Genomic DNA, 16,804 nt, shown 5'->3' with positions numbered 1-16,804 from the left:
TCTCTCAAAGGGGCTGTCTGACATCCTCTGGTAGGGGGGCTTCCCATGGGGAAACAACAGCCAAGGGATGTAGGAGCCACTAGGACAGGCTCCATGCTCAGCCTGGAGCTCCTACCCACCTCTCCCTGACACACTGCCCACCCTCCTTTCCTGTGCTGTTCTATTTCCTTTCAGAAAACTTTGTTTTGGTTTGATATTCGCCTCTGGGCCTCAGAGAATTTTCTGAGTTTTGTTTCTCTCCTTGTTTCTAGGATACCTGAGCTGGCTCCTAAAGCAACAGGCACAGGAGGAACAGGAGTGTGGGGGCTGGGGGCAGTGTAAGGATGATCAGATAAGAAAAGCTGGGAGACGAGGAGGGAGGTGAAGAACCTGCTTGTGCTCACAGAATCTGGTGGCCCCCAACATCACAGCAGCACATCAGGGAGCTCTGGAACACAGCAAAACTCAAACACCCAGAAAGAAGCCATTTGCACAGAGAACTTGAAGTTCTAAGAAATCAAAAGGTCAGGGAACAGATTAGGGGCACTGCCCGGGGGTGGCCAAAGCCAAGCACACACACTCAGGAAACCTACTAGAGGTTCCATCAGGGAAGCCTGCACACCACCTGGAAGGATCATGACTCCCAGGCACATGCACTGGGCTGAGACCTGCCCATAAACATGCATAAACACACGCCCTTAAAGGCCAGGCCTGGAGTCCAGGGGTGTGTGAGGAAGAAAGCGGGCAGGACTCCACACTCCCCAGGGCAGGGACACAGGGCTCAGCATGCACCAAGCAGCACCCCAAGGCCTTTTCTGCCTATGCTACATCCAGCCCCAGCCCCACCTCCAACAAGAGGGAACCTGGCTTTCCCAGGCAGAGGCAAGAACAAGTGGAATTCCCCTGAGGCAGGCTGCACAAACTTATCCAGTAGAGAGGTCTTTCCATCAACTTGCTTCTCTAGGGGAAAATGGAGCCCAGTCCAGCCTCTGCCAGGCAGAGCCCGTGTGGCTCCACAGCACCCCTACTGCAGCCAATAAACACCAGAGGACCACTTGGGAGAGAGAATGACCCCAAACCCAGGGGCAGAGGTCTCCCTGGCGCAGACTGAGTTGCCCATAAAGGGGGCTCTTCTCATTCAAAGGGCAGGTAGGCAGCTTAGAGGAAAAGCAATTTGTTAAAAATAAGCAGAAAGTGGCCGGGCGCGGTGGCTCACGCCTGTAATCCCAACACTTTGGGAGGCTGAGGTGGGCAGATCACCTGAGGTCAGGAGTTCAAGACCAGCCTGACCAACATGGAGAAACCTCGTCTCTACTAAAAATACAAAATTAGCTGGGTGCGGTGGCGCATGCCTGTAATCCCAGCTACTCGGGAGGCTGAGGCAGGAGAATTGGTTGAACCCAGAAGGTGGAGGTTGTGGTGAACCGAGATCATGCCATTGCACTCCAGCCTGGGCAACAAGAATGAAACTCCGTCTCAAAAAAAAAAAAAAAAGTGTGGTCTTCCCCCACCCTGTGCCATTTTAACAATCAGAGCTCTACAGTCATACTACTTGGGTTAGAACCCCAATACACATACTAGCTATGTTACCTCGAGCAAACTCCTTAACCCTTTTGGTTTTTTTAAGAGGCAGGGTTTCACTATGTCACCCAGGCTGGAGTACTGTGGCACGATCATAGTTCACTCACTGCAGCCTTAACCTCCCGGGCTCAAGCAGTCCTCCGCCTCAGCCTCTCAAGTTGCTAGGACTACAGGCACATGCCACCATACCCAGCCAATTTTTTTATTTTTACTTTTTGGTAGAGACAGGGTTCTCACTATGTTGCCCAGGCTGGCTTCAAATTCTTGGTTTCAAAGCAATCCTCCTGCCTTGGCTTCCCAAAGCCACTGCACCCTGCCTGCTTAACTTTTTTTTTTTTTGGAAATGGAGTCTTGCTCACTGCTCAGGTTGGAGTGCAGTGGCACAATCTCAGCTCACTGTAACCACTGTCTCCCGGGTTCAAGCGATTCTCCCGTCTCAGCCTCCCAAGTAGCTGGGACTACCAGCACCTGCCATCGTGCCAGGCTAATTTTTATATTTTGGCAGAGACAAGATTTCACCATGTTGGCCAGGCTGGTCTTGAACTCTTGACCTCAGGTGACCCGTCCACTTTGCCCTCCCAAACTGCTAGGACTATAGGCGTGAGCTACCGCGCTGGGCCTGCTTGACCTCTTTGAATCTCAATTTCCTCCTCTAAAATATGAGGGTGATAATAGTACCAACATCAAAGCCTTGCTCAGAGTATTAAATAGTTAATATACAGTACTTAAAAAGTGCCTGGCATAGAATAAGTACAGTCATACATCACATAATAACATTTTGGTCAACAGTGAAGGGCACGTATGACAGTGGTCCCGTAAGATTATAATGGAGCTACAATATTCCTATCACTTAGTGACATCTTGATGATCTCGACCCTATGTAGTTCTATGCGCTAGGCTAATGTGTGTGTTTGTGTCTTTGTTTTTAACAGAAAAGTTTAAAAAGTTAAAAACAAAATTTAAAACTTATAGAAGATAAAAAGAAAATATTTTTGAGCCAGGCATGATAGCTCATGCCTGTAAAGCCAGCACTTTGGGAGGCCAAGGCGGGCGGATCACTTGAGGTCATTAGTTCAAGACCAGCCTGACCAACATGGTGAAACCCCATCTCTACTAAAAATACAAAAATTAGCCAGGTGTGGTGGCAGGAGCCTGTAATCCCAGCTACTCAGGAGGCTGAGGCAGGAGAATCACTTGAACCCAGGAGGCAGAGGTTGCAGTGAGCTAAGATCGTGCCACTGCACTTCAGCCTGGGTGACAGAGCGAGACTCCGTCTCAAATAAAAAATATATATATATATATATATATATATATATATATATATATATTTTTTTTTTTTTTTTTTGTATAGCTGTACTGTGTTGTGTTTTAAGCTAAGTGTTACTACAAGAGTCAAGAAGTTAAAAAAAAAGTTTATAAGACCATCCTGGCTAACACGGTGAAACCCCGCCTCTACTAAAAAATACAAAAAACTAGCCGGGCAAGGTGGCGGGCGCCTGTAGTCCCAGCTACTCGGGAGGCTGAGAAAGGAGAATGGCGTAAACCCGGGAGGAGGAGCTTGCAGTGAGCTGAGATCCGGCCACTGCACTCCAGCCTGGGTGACAGAGCGAGACTCTGTCTCAAAAAAAAAAAAAAAAAAAAAAAGTTTATAAATGTAAGAAAGTTATAGTAGGTTAGGTTCATCTATTGTTGAATATTTGTTTTTAAAATAAATTTAGTATGGCCAAGTGTACAGTGTTTGTAAAGTGTACAGTAATGTTCTGGGCACTCACACTCACTCACCACTCACTCACTGACTCACCCAGAACAACTTGCAGTCCTGGAAGTTCCATTCATGGTAAGTGCCCTTATACAGGTGTGCCTTTTATATATATTTTTTTATATGATATTTTTACCATACTTTTTTCTATGTTTAAATACACAAATACCATTGTCTTAGGATTATGTACAGTATTCAGTACAGTAACCTGCTGTGCAGGTTTCTAGCCTAGGCGCAACCAGCTATACCACGTAGCCTAGGTGTGTAGTAGGCTACACCATCTAGGTTTGTGTAAGTACACTCTGTTATGTTCGCACAACAACGAAATTGCAAAATGACACATTTCTCAGAACATATCCCCATCATTAAGTGACACGTGACTGTACTTGATTGATAAAGGTGGCCTTTTTTGGTGGTGGCTTGTTTTTTTTTAAGACAGAGTCTCTCTTTGTCACCCAGGCTGGAGTGCAGTGGCGCAATCTCAGCTCACTACAACCTCCACCTCCTGGGTTCAAGTGATTCTCATGCTTCAGCCTCCTGAGCAGCTGGGACTACCAGCACCCGCCATCACGCCCAGCTAATTTTTTTGTGTTTTTAGTAGAGACAGGGTTTCAACATGTTGGCCAGGCTGGTCTCGAACTCCTGACCTCAAATGATCTGCCCACCTTGGCCTCCCAAGGTACTGGGATTATAGGCTTGAGCCACCGGTCCCAGCCTGATAACGGAGCTTTTTTGATGAGGTGATAAAACTAAGCAAATCATGTATCTAGTATAAAAACTATAAAAGTTGCTATGAAAATTACATTGGGGAATGAACTAGGCATTACCAAGTTAATGGTAGAATAAGAAAGGTACAGCAGTAGCCCTACTCATGTTCATATTCCTGTGCCTATCAGCATGGAACAGAGGGAGCCAGAAGGAGGAGGGATTCCAAGCTTTCTCCAGAAGCCTGAAGAAACTATGGTTGGAGGTTTCCCACTTGTAGGAGCAGAGGAGTGAAAAGGCAGCAAGAGAAAGAATAGTAGCCCCAGTCCCCTATTTCTCTTCTATGGCACTGATCTCTCTCAAAGTGACTAGAACAGATTCATAACAGCATTATTCCTAATAGCTAAGAAGTAGAAACAACTCAAATGTCCATCAACTGAAGAACAGATAAAATGTGGTACATCCATGCAATGTAATATTATTCAGCCACAAAAAGGAATAAGATAGTGATACACGCTGTGACATAGATTAACCCTGAAAACAGTATGCTGGCCAGGTGTGGTGGCTCACGCCTGTAATCCCAGCACTTTGGGAGGCTGAAGCAGGAGGACTGCTTGAGCCCAGGAGTTTGAAACTAGCTTAGGTAACACAGTTAGACCCCGTCTCTACAAAAAAATGGAAAACTTAGCTGGGCATGGTGGCACACACCATAGCTCCAGCTACTCAGGAGGCTGAGGCTGCAGTCGGCCGTGATTGTACCACTGCACTCCAGGCTGGACAACAAAAAGAAGCCAGTTACAAAAGGCCAAATACAGTGTTATCTGATTCCGTTTGTATGAAATATCCAGAATAGGCAAATTAATGGAGACAGTGGTTGCCTAGGGATGAAGGTCTGGTAAGGTAGGGGTGGGAATGAAGAGTGACTGATAGGAATGGGGCCAGGCACGGTGGCTCACACCCGTAATCCCAGCACTTTGAGTGGCTGAGGCTTCAACATGGCTTGAGCTCAGGAGTTCGAGACCAGCCTGGGCAATGTGGTGAAACCCCATCTCTACAAAAAATTAGCCAGGCATGGGGCAGTACGCCTGTAGTCCCAGTTACTAAGGAGGCTGAGGTGGCAGGATTGCTTGAGTGTCGGGGGTGGAGGCTGCAGTGAGCTGAGATCGAGCCACTATACTCCAGCCTGGGTGACAGAGCCAAAACCTGTCTCAAAAAAAAAAAAAAAAAAAAAAAAGGAACAGGGTCATGAAAATGTTCTAAATTTGATTGTGGTGATGGCTGCACAACTCTGTGAATATACTAAAAACTACTGAATTGGATATTTTAAATAGTGAGTTATATGGTATGTGAATTACATCTCAACAAAGTTGTCCTTTAAATGACTAGAAGGTAGCTACTGAAGATGGTGTTGGGAACTGTGTGAAATTTGTGTGTGGGAGGTGGAGTAGATAACCAAAAAGCAGGACAGGATGGCAACAATGACAGCACCAAAGAACCTTTACCTGGTCCTGCGTCCCTTTACAAAAATGGCAACGAAACATTAACCTGTATGTATCTTCCAGAAGATACCAGAAAACCCCTGCCCACCCCAACTGCTCTAGCATGGCTATCAATTCCCATGCATCAAGATCTCTTCCAAGGCACTTACTTACCCTGCTGGGTAGGCAACTAAACCTGACCGGGGGTCACAGGCAAGTCCTCTGCCTCCAGACACTGTAATTCCCAGCACCTTCTCCAAGGTCACCTGTCAGAGCAAGACAGAAGTGACATGTTATAGACAGAGTGTGTTTGGGAAGAAGGTGCTGAAGGCACTTGGGACATCCTGAGGCACTGGCTACTTTCCAGATGCCCATGTCTTCAGGTGAATGGAACTATGACTTCTGCAGCTTTTTCCGTTCTGGCCACTGGGCTTCTTGATCACATGGGAAAAACCCAGTGTGCGACACCTATTTTCAGGAGGGCTCAGTCCGCTGGTACCACAGGAAAGAAAACCAACTCGTTAAAGTATAACTCATGGCCACAGAGGAACAAGCATTCCCCAAAACCAGGAAGGCACCATGTATAAGCTGGAGCCTGGGATCCCCAGACTAGACTCTTGGATCCGTGAGACTTGGGTGAGGCCACTGATCTTTGTGCTTTGGCAGACATGAAGGAAAGGCCACTCTGACCTACCAAGAGCCAAAAGAATGTTAGGTATCAATTAGGTGACTCAGAATATCCCTGACCTTTGCATTCTATCATGTTCTTCCCCTCCATCAGAGGGCTCCACCTCCCAAATGTCTGCCAGTTCGTACAGACTACAATGCAAGGAGGCAGAAACAGGGCTTAATGCTGTGTTCTGCAAAGCACCGACACTCAGGGTATTCTAATTATTATCATTAAGCCACAACTCCCACAGAGATGAAAGATAAAATGCTCAGAGATTTGGAGAGGACATGGCCATGGGAGACACTCATCACTCTCATCATTAGTATTATTACCCCACACTGTCTGCAGGCCCCAGGACCCACAATGAACTAACCTCAAATTAACTCACTGCTCTTTCTGCTAGACGATGCCAAGTGAGATTGAGACTTCCCTCTAACCTCTTGCTGTCACTTCACGTCATCCTCTGCTCCAGGTCTTTCATTTGCTGCTCCAGGTCTTTACCTGCTCCAGGACTGTGCACTCCCTGCACTGGCCCTGCTCAGGAATGCCCCTGATCTCCCCTGGCTCAGACAGTGGGGCTTCAGAATGCAGGACGGACATGTGAACAGGCTAGACAGCACTTTGCTGTGAAAACACTGACTCTGAGGAGAGTCTCGGAGGCCCTAAGAGGGCAATGTAAACCAGAAACACATAGGGTAGATGCTTGTGGCAGGGCAGTCTACTACCAGTCCAGGCCAGTTTCTAGAGAGGGGAGGCTCAGAATCAATTAAGACAGTTTTGGAGTTTCTCCTTCTCTCTTATTGCTCCAACTGCAGAATTAGAAGTACCCCTAGATGGGCCAGGGGCAAGGGCTCACGCCTGTAATCCCAGCACTTTGGGAGGCCAAGGTGGGCAGATCACTCAAGGTCAGAAGTTCGAGACCAGCCTGGCCAACATAGTGAAACCCCCATCTTTACTAAAAATACAAAAATTAGCTGGGCATGGTGGTGGGTCCCTGTAATCCCAGCTACTCAGGAGGCTTAGTCACGAGAATCGCTTTAACCTGTGAGGTGGAGGTTACAGTGAGCCAAGATCGCGCCATTACACTCCAGCCTGGGTGACAGAGCGAGACTCCATCTCAAAAAAAAAAAAAAAAAGTACTCCTAGAGACCGTGTTTAAATTTTTATCTCTGAGGATTATTTTAGCTTGAATTAGGTTGGAAGGAAATGTCCTGTGGTGGCCGAAGACCAAAATAAGTCTCCAGAGATGTTACATTTAGTACCTATTCCCCAGAAGGGTCCCCAAGGATTATCTGTGTATCTTGGGGATGCAGATGAGGAATTCTAACATGTGTCTGCTCACTGGTAGATATGGTTTCGATACAGAGAAGGAACCCAGAGCCACCTGGCAAGCACCAAACTTGCCAATTACCCTTGTGCCGATCTGAGGCACTAAACCTAGTGTGGAATAAAGTAACTTTGGCCTTCTCTATACATTCTTGATATGTTACCCTAACTTATGCCTGCTCTACTTTTTCTCAGCTTAATGAACCACTGGGACCTAGTCACCTATTACTGACTGGAGAGCAACAAAATCATCCTGGGGAAGTCTGGGGGATACTCAGTTTAAGTCACCATGTCATCCTGGCACTGAACCTGCAACTCTCCCAGAGGAGGGGATATTTAGGGACATTCCTGCCACACCCACTGCCTTCTGCAGACAGGAAAGAGAATGGCCCCAGGCTGGCATTACCCACACAGCTGGCATTACCCACACAGCTGGGAGAGGCCACAAAATCAAGTGTAGGGAGCTAAAGGGCTGCTCAACTCTTATTTTCTCCTGGTAATCTGATTAAAGGTAAATCCTTTGGATTCAAATTTGCATTGATCCCTTCCATCCCTTACGCTTCAGTGTCGGTCCCGAAGAATTACACCAAGTCCATTGGTTCTCAGCTGATCTTCTTTCTAACAGGAATTTGGGTAGGTGTTTTGTGGGTAGATGATCCCATTCCAAAGAGAATTAATTCTCTAAAGCAAGAAGGAGACGTGGGCTAGTAACACTCTAAAGACCAGTGTTTAACAAAGTTTTCTGGCCATGACCCACAGTAAGAAACACATTTTATATCATGACCCAGTATATAGAGACATGTGTCTGCATATGCATAAAACTGAAAGTTTCACAAAACAATATCCTATTGTTAATCCTAGAGTGCAATATACTCTATTTTCTATTATATCCATTTCATTAAAAAATAATTCTGGTCATGGCCCACTTTACTGATTTCACGACCTACAAATGGGCTGGAAGCTCTAGTTTGGGAAACCCTGCTATAGACCATCTCTTTCCGCCTGGCCTGGGAGACAGGCTCTGATCACCGGCACCTTTGTGTTTGTTGGTCATTTTCCTCCTAGGACTCTGAGCAGTGGAACATACTTCCGCACTAGGAAAACCCCACAGGCAGGAGTTTGCCTGAGCTCAAAACTTGGCTTATTTTCAAAGGATTTATGTTTTTGGCTTTTTCTGGCCTTCTAAGCAGCTATCCAAGAGGGGAAAAAAAGCAGTTTCCTTTGGCTCTGTGGAAGGGGAGGAGCAGGGGAAAACATTCAGGGGCATCAGCTGGTTTTTATTTTATGTTCTTAACTCAAACCAGCTTCCTGTTTGCAGGGAGGTTTTTGGTTGAGCTCCACTTTCAAAGGATCTAAGAGTCCAGAGTTCCTGCAAGGCCTTCAACATCTAGGATTATTTTGCAAGGCTTCAACATGATGGACTTCATAAACTGACTCTCCCTCTGATAACCTTCTTCCTCGCCTCCTTTCTGAGAAGGTGGTAGAGCTTCCACCTGTCCTAGAAGATGGAGACAAATTTGAACATCCCCTGTAAACACACCCCAGGTTCAATGCATTCAAGTTCAGTCGGTGATGTGCTGGAGCTGGCTTGCACTAACTCATGAATGCTGACTGTGCACAACTTTTCCCACATGCAGTGTTAGCACACGAGTGGCCCTGAAATCACCACCGCAGGACGACTTACGCCATGGAAATCAGCAAAGGCTCACAAATCTTCCAAATCACAGTTTTTTCCCCTCTCAGAGAGCCTGTAACTATTTACCAGCATGCCACTTAGTTCAAGTCACTATTATCTCTCACTTGGACTGTAACACCCACATGCTCTCCCTGCTTCACGCCTTACCCCCTAGTCTTTTCTTCACACGGTAGGTCACAGGGATTCTTTAAAAATATGAATGAGATCATGTCATCATTTTGCCCAAAACCCTCCAAATGGCTTCCCATCTCCCTTAAGTTAAAATCCAAATACTCTACCCAGGCTTAAAAGCCCTAAATCATCGGGCCTCTGGCTACCTCTGACCTCATTTCCTACACCCTCCCCTTTACTCACTCACTCCACCCCAGCAGACCAACTTTAAGCACCTTAAGTCGACTGTAGCCTCAGGTCCTTTGCATATGCCATTCCTTGGACTAAAAAGTTCTTCTCTCAGCGATGCACAAAGCTAATTTCCTAAAGTCTTTGCTCAAAGGTCTCTTCCACAGAGAGGGCCTTTTAGACTAGCTTTACTGCCATAATCTTTTTTTCTTCTTCTTTTTTTTTGAGACAGAGCCTTGCTCTGTCGCCCAGGCTGGAGTGCAGTGGCACCATCTCTGCTCACTGCGAGCTCCGCCCCCCAGGTTCACGCCATTCCCCTGCCTCAGCCTCCTGAGTAGCTGGAACTACAGGTGCCCGCCACCACGCCCAGCTAATTTTTCTTGTATTTTCAGTAGAGACGGGGTTTCACAGTGTTCACCAGGATGGTCTGGAACTCCTGACCTCGTGATCCACCGGTGTCAGCCTCCCAAAGTGCTGGGATTACAGGTGTGACGCACTGCACCCGCCTACTGCCATAATCTTATACCCAACTTACCTAGCCTTCTTTTTTCTTTTTTTTTTGAGACGGAGCCTTGCTCTGTCGCCTAGGCTGGAGTGCAGTGGCCAGATCTCGGCTCACTGCGAGCTCCACCCCCTGGGTTCATGCCATTCTCCTGCCTCAGCCTCCCGAGTCGCTGGGACTACAGACACCCGCCACAGCGCCTGGCTAATTTTTTGTATTTTTAGTAGAGACGGGGTTTCACCGTGGTCTTGATCTCCTGACTTCGTGATCCGCCCACCTCGGCCTCCCAAAGTGCTGGGATTACAGGGGTGAGCCACCGTGCCCAGCCCCAGCCTTATTTTTTCTTTTTCTTTTTTTGTTTTGAAACAGGGTTTCACTCTTGTCACCCAGGCTGGAGTGCAGTGGTGCGCTCTCAGCTCACTGCACCCTCTGCCTTCCAGGTTAAAGCGATTATCCTGCCTCAGCCTCCCAGGCAGCTGGGATTACAGGTGTCTGCCATCATGTCCGGCTAGTTTTTGTATTTTTGGTAGAGACAGGGTTTCACCATATTGACCAGGCTGGTCTCAAACTCCTGACCTCAAGTGATCCGCCCGCCTCGGCCTCCCAAAGTGCTGGGATCACAGGCATGAGCCACTGCGCCCGGCCACCCAGCCTTATTTTTCTTCATAGCTCACAGAGGCAGGTAGCAACCCAACATTCATTATATTTCTGTCCATGTGCTTACTGCCTGTCTGTCCCATCAGAATGTGAACTCTTTGAGGACACGACCTAGGTTGCTGTACCCCGTGGATGTATTCCCAGTACTTTAAACAGCCTTTGGCACACAATGGACACTTGACACATATTTAAGGAATAAATGAACGCCTTGCAGAGGCTTCAGAAACAGTGAAAGCCCAGGAAAACTGGGGTATTTCAGGCCAGTAAACTGTTCTTCACAAAGTATCTAAAACTGGCTGTGACAGAAAGGCTATGACGAGCTAAGGACAAGCAGAAAGGTACAGGTAACATTTTGTTTCATAAGCTGATGGTAGGCACATAATTGCTTATTATTCCATGTCTTTATTGTATGTCTTAAATATTGCATAACAAATATTAAAAACAGAGAAAAAATATAATGGAACATGTGCTGTGGGGCTTAGGACCTTATAAGCAACATCCTTCTATAACTCACATCCCCACTTCTCTCTCTAGCCTCAAGTCATTTCGTTAACACTCACTGACCTGGCAATGTGGAGGGAAACGGTATGAAGAACTCAAAAATCTGGTTTGTTGTAGTTGTTTTGAGACAAATCTCGCTCTGTCACCCAGGCTGGAGTGCAGTGGGGTGATCTCAGCTCACTGCAATCTCCGCCTCCAGGGTTCAAGCGATTCTCCTGCCTCAGCCTCTGCAGTAGCTAGGATTACAGGCGCCCGCCATCGTGTTTGTCTAATTTTTGTATTTTTAGTGGGGAGATGAGGTTTCACCATATTGCCCAGGCTGGTCGTAAACTCCTGACCTCAAGCAATCCACCCACCTTGGCCTCCCAAAGTGCTGATTACGGGAGTGAGCCACTGCGCCTGGCCAAAAATCTGCGTTTTTATTTAAGTTTCTCATGTCTGTCCTTAGGCAGCTACGTATTTGTATAATTCTTTGACCTGTCACAGAACCACTGTGCGTACCCCTTTCTGACTGCTAAGCATGGCAGCAGGCAATGAGATGGGCCTGAGGTCCCCATGCTGACCTTCACTGAATACATAGCATGAGCAAGAAATAAACTGTTGCTTAAGCCAGGGGGATTTCTGAGGTGGTTTGTTATCAAGCAGGACCTAGCCCAGAGATTCTCAAACTTTTTGGTCTTGGGACCTCTTCACAGTCTTAGAACTTATCAAGGACAATAGAGAGCTACTGTTTATGCAGGTTATATCTATCAATATTTACTATATTTGAAATCACAATCGGAAACATTAAAAATATTTACTAATTCATTTAGAAATAACAAACCCATTACATATTAACATTCTTTTTTTTTTTTTTTTTTTTTTTTTTGAGACAGAGTCTCACTCTGTTACCCAGGCTGGAGTGCAAAGGCGCGATCTCGGCTCACCGCAAGCTCCACCTCCCAGGTTCACGCCATTCTCCTGCCTCAGCCTCCCGAGTAGCTGGGACTACAGGTGCCACCACCACATCCGGCTATTTTTTTGTATTTTTAGTAGAGACGGGGTTTCACCATGTTAGCCAGGATGGTCTCAATCTCCTGACCTCGGCCTCCCAAAGTGCTGGGATTACAGGCGTGAGCCACCGCGCCCAGGCCACATATTAACATTCTTATTAAAGATAACTTTATTTTCCAAAACAAAAATAATTAGTGAGAAGAATGGCACTGTTTTACATTTTTGTAAATCTTTTTCATATCTGGCTTAACAGAAGGGAGTTGGGTTCTCATATCCGCATCTGCATTCAATCTGTTCTGACATTATCTGGTGGAAGTATGTGAAGAAAACCTAGCCTCATGTGGATATGTAGTTGGAAACAGGACATCATGGACCCTCTAAAGGAGTTTTGGGGACTCCAGGCTTCTCAGACCACACTCTGAGAACCAATGACCTACCCCTCTAAATACTACAGCATCTTTCCACATGAGGAAGCAAGCCCACACGTGAGAATGTTCTGGCCTCAAGGATCACTTGAAGAAAGTGAGGTAGGAAAGAGGCCCTGTGAGAAAATAACTGTCCATAAAGTCTGGGATGCAGCCCAAAGTTCTGATGGGAACTTCAGCTCCAAACCTTCAAGGCCCAAATGCCAATGAAATACAGCCCAAGAGACACACCAGTCCAGGCAACTGTGTCTGGGCAGTGACTTGGGACACAACTGCTGCAGGCAGCTGGCACCCTGACCCGTCAATCTACAGCTCTAGGAACACTGCTTCATGCACAAGTGGAAACTCAGACGGAAGAAGAGAGGACTCAGCTGGTTCTCTACAGTGAGCTCCTCCACACCCAGAACGCAGCCTCGAAGCAGGGAGAATACCCAAGCTGTGACCCAGCTTTTGCTTTGGCAGGTGGACAGTGTTGAGATGGAAGAAAGCGTATACCAACCTGACAGAGGTGTCATCTTTCCCCTGAAGCAAGGCTACTGGAGGCAGAATTACTACAAGTATAATGCGAGGGAAGGCTTGAATACACACCACTCCCAGGAGGAACTAGGCAGAGCACTACCGTATCCTCCCAAGAGAAAGAGGGCCAGCAAAATCATCACTTTAATAAGATAAACGGGTAACTTCATACTAGTCTATTCCCAGGAGAGAAAGAAAGAATAAAGCCACGTGTTTAAGTGCTCTTCTGGCTCTCATTAAAGTAGATGGAAAAAACAGGTGGCGTAGAGGCAAGAGACAGGACTGCTCATTCATACTAGATAGAACAGTAGTTTCCAGCCTGTAGATTGCAGTCTTTTTTTTTTTTTTTTTTTTTTTTTTTTTTTTTTTTTTGAGAGGGCGTTTTACTCTTGTTGCCCAGGCTAGACTGCAATGGCACGATCTCAGCTGACAGCAACCTCTGCCTCCCGGGTTCAGGTGATTCTCCTGCCTCAGCCTCCTGAGTAGCTGGGATTATAGGCATGCGCCACCACACCCGGCTAATTTTGTATTTTTAGTAGAGACGGGGTTTCTCCATGTTGGTCAGGCTTGTCTCGAACTCCCAACCTCAGGGAACACCTATTTTTAGAGCATGGAGAAGATGAGGTAGAGGCAGTGAGAAACACTGGAAGAGAACCAGGAAGCCAGTGAAGTGGAGAGCTCCCAGAAGGGAGGTGTGATTAATAGTGCTGAAAGAAATGAAGGAGGTAAGGACAGAACTCTCCAGAGTCCAGAGCCATCCTCAACAGAGATGTCACAGTATAGGGTCTCAAGTCATCTCAGAGCCATAAACACACAATCCTAGACACTGGGCAGGGCCTTCGAAGCTTTTCTGCTCTCTCTCAAGTCCCTGGATCTGATCAGATATGTCCACGAGCTAGAGGACAGGCACTAGCCAAAGGAAGCGAGTCCAAGTGGAGCCAAGACAGTGGCACAGTTAGGAAGGGCTTCCTGCTTGGACCCACAGCAGAAGTTGGCAGGAAATGCTTTCCCTTTTAGTGTTAGGGACCACTACAGGGAGTCTGCAATGGCACAGAGTGGCTGCTCCCTTGAGATAGAGAACTAAGGGGCCAGAGTCACAGAAGGCCAGGGTCCCCTAGGATTTGGCTGACCTCAAACTGGCAAGGAAACCCCAGCAACTGTGAGGAAAACAATCTGTTTTTGTTGCTATGTTTTGTTGCCACCAGCTACTTTCTTCCCCCTTTTCCCTTCCCCCACTTCTCAATCCCACTCAATTCAAGTTATAAATACCTGAGTTGTAAGTCATTCCAGCCAAACCATGGACTTGCTATTTCTATAAACAAGCATGTCAGAGACCTGTCCAAGGCAGAGCTCTCTTCGCCTTCCCCTCCCTTCCTGCAGGTTAAGAACTATATTTGTCTCTTGCCCACACACTACACTCTAATCTCACAAAGCAGATTCTCTACCAGATTCTGAGAACTGCCACTTATGCAAAAGCCACAGAAGAAGCCAAGGCCAGGAGGCTTTGTGCAGAGACTTAGACAGCAGGGCAGAGACCCAGTGACCGTGGACCTGGGAGTGGGGAGGAAGGGCAAGTATCATGCTCAGGGTAACTCATTCCTGTTCCTTCAAAGTTCAAAGTGCCACCTGGTCAGAGGTAGGCAGGGGCACAATGGCCAATCGAAGAAAAGAGCAGACCTTGGATCTAGTCTCTGCTCCTGGTCTCTACCCAGTTTGGCTGATTTGGAGTTCCATCTATACCACAAAGATTCCCAGAAACAAGTAACTTCCAATGTGACAAACAAACAAAAAAAGGGTATCCTGCTTAACAGTTTAGAATTAGTTGGAGCTGAGTAAATTCTCCAGACTAAGATTAAAACAGCCTTAGTTTCTAAGGAAGGTGCATTTGCCACTGCTTGGAAAGGGTAACCTGACAAAGCCTCTAGCCACAGCCCCTGTGGACAAGGAGACTGGAACAAAAGTTCCCAAACCTGGCCAGTCAACAAAGTACCCAAAGAACTTAAGGATTTTTTGTTTTGTTTTGTTTTGTTTTGTTTTTGAGACGGAGTCTCACTCTGTCGCCCAGGCTGGAGTGCAGTGGCCGGATCTCAGCTCACTGCAAGCTCCGCCTCCCGGGTTTACGCCATTCTCCTGCCTCAGCCTCCCGACTAGCTGGGACTACAGGCGCCCGCCACCTCACCCGGCTAGTTTTTTGTATTTTTTTTGGTAGAGACGGGGTTTCACCGTGTTAGCCAGGATGGTCTCGATCTCCTGACCTTGTGATCCGCCCATCTCGGCCTCCCAAAGTGCTGGGATTACAGGCGTGAGCCACCGCGCCGGGCCAAGGCTTTTTTCATGTAGCAGTCCCTACTCTATCCCTACCCAATCCACTTTCCCTAACTGCAAGACTCTGAATGAAAAGATAAGGAGTAGGGTTTAAGAATGTGCATATTAAAGCTCTCCAGGTGGTTCTAATGATTGATATCAGATTGTGAACTACTAAATTAAGGCATTTGCCCTTTTATTTCCAAATTCTAGCCTCTCTTGGGTTAGTCCCAGTGTTCCAAGTATTTTTTACAAGAACACACCAGAGGTACAAAAGGTCTGGGGCAGAGAGATGATCTACAGCTGCCATTTACTGAATGTATACTTTGTGTCAATAACTGTTCTAAGCACTTCAGACAGATCATCTCATTTAATACTCTTGACAACTTCATGAAGGACTAGTATCTCCATTTTACAGATGAAAGAGGTAAGTAGTGAGTGGAAGAACCAGGATTTAGACCTGGGGCTGTCTGGTTCCAGAAATCGTGAAGCTTTGAGGAGAGAGTTCAAATTCTTTAGCACCATCAGAATGCTACAGTTTCTGAAACAGCACAAAGGGAAGTCACTATGCCTTTGTGCAGGCATCAGGGACAGGTCTGAGAGCCAAGACAGAAGGCAGAGGGTCACAAGATAGACAGACAATAGAGACCTTTCATGCTATCTTTAACATTAACAAAAAAATTTAACAGAACTTATCAGTAGCTAAAATGGGTCTAAAAAATGGGTTCTGACCTCTCCTCACTGAGATGGTTGCAAGAAAGAGGGAGGGTCTTCCTAATGCCAGAGTATCCCATGTGGTCAGAGCTTGCCCATGTCCAGCCTATGCTATAGCCAAATATAGACAGCAGACACCCATTTCCAAGGCAACTGGCATTGCAGGGTCAGAAGCAGGAGAAGCTGATTTCGTATGCAGATGGAGGAAGAGGTAAGGAAGGCGTCAGACTAGAGGGAGAGGGAATGAAGACACTCCAGCTAAAAGGCCCAGTTAGTTATATTAATAGTACAGTCATTAGCACGTGCCCAAGTCCAGAGAGCAGATTTAACAGCTTTTACAGTGCCTGGTACAGCCCTTCTGCCCTCTCTTTTCTCTTCCACGGTTATCAGAAAGGCAAGAAAAGGAGTTATCTCAATGTAAGCATGCAGAATTGGGGTGGGGGTGGGGGTTGTTAGATGTTTTTTTTCCTCTAAAGTCAGTCCTCTCTACAATACTACAGCAAAACCAGAACCACAAGCAAAGCTTTATGAGCTAAAAATCTGGTCATCAAAAGGATCTAATCCCTCCTCATACATACCAACTCTACATACCTGAATTTTCTTAAACTCTTGCTTTTCTATTTTGTAACCAGGGAGAATATTAACTGTTCCTTCTCTGG

The 16,804-nt window shown here is 46.6% G+C and overlaps 1 protein-coding gene across 4 annotated transcripts in view; it reads right to left on the bottom strand.

Annotated features, from left to right (window-relative positions):
- Positions 1–16,804, bottom strand: part of MAPKBP1 (mitogen-activated protein kinase binding protein 1) — a 52,835-nt gene that overhangs the window by 22,497 nt on the left and 13,534 nt on the right. For 3 of the 4 annotated variants that reach the window (XM_025390745.1, XM_025390746.1, XM_025390749.1), the window contains exon 3: positions 5,677–5,768. The exons of the other annotated variant lie outside the window; for it this stretch is intronic. In XM_025390745.1, the coding sequence (XP_025246530.1) occupies positions 5,677–5,768 (92 nt within the window). The remainder of the gene's footprint in view (positions 1–5,676; positions 5,769–16,804) is intronic. 4 annotated transcript variants of the gene reach the window in all.

Source organism: Theropithecus gelada, chromosome 7a (genome assembly GCF_003255815.1).
Source record: "Theropithecus gelada isolate Dixy chromosome 7a, Tgel_1.0, whole genome shotgun sequence".
NCBI classification, from domain to species: Eukaryota; Metazoa; Chordata; class Mammalia; order Primates; family Cercopithecidae; genus Theropithecus; species Theropithecus gelada.
The sequence above is the reverse complement of the archived record's forward strand: the minus strand, read 5'-3'. Positions and strand labels throughout refer to the sequence as shown.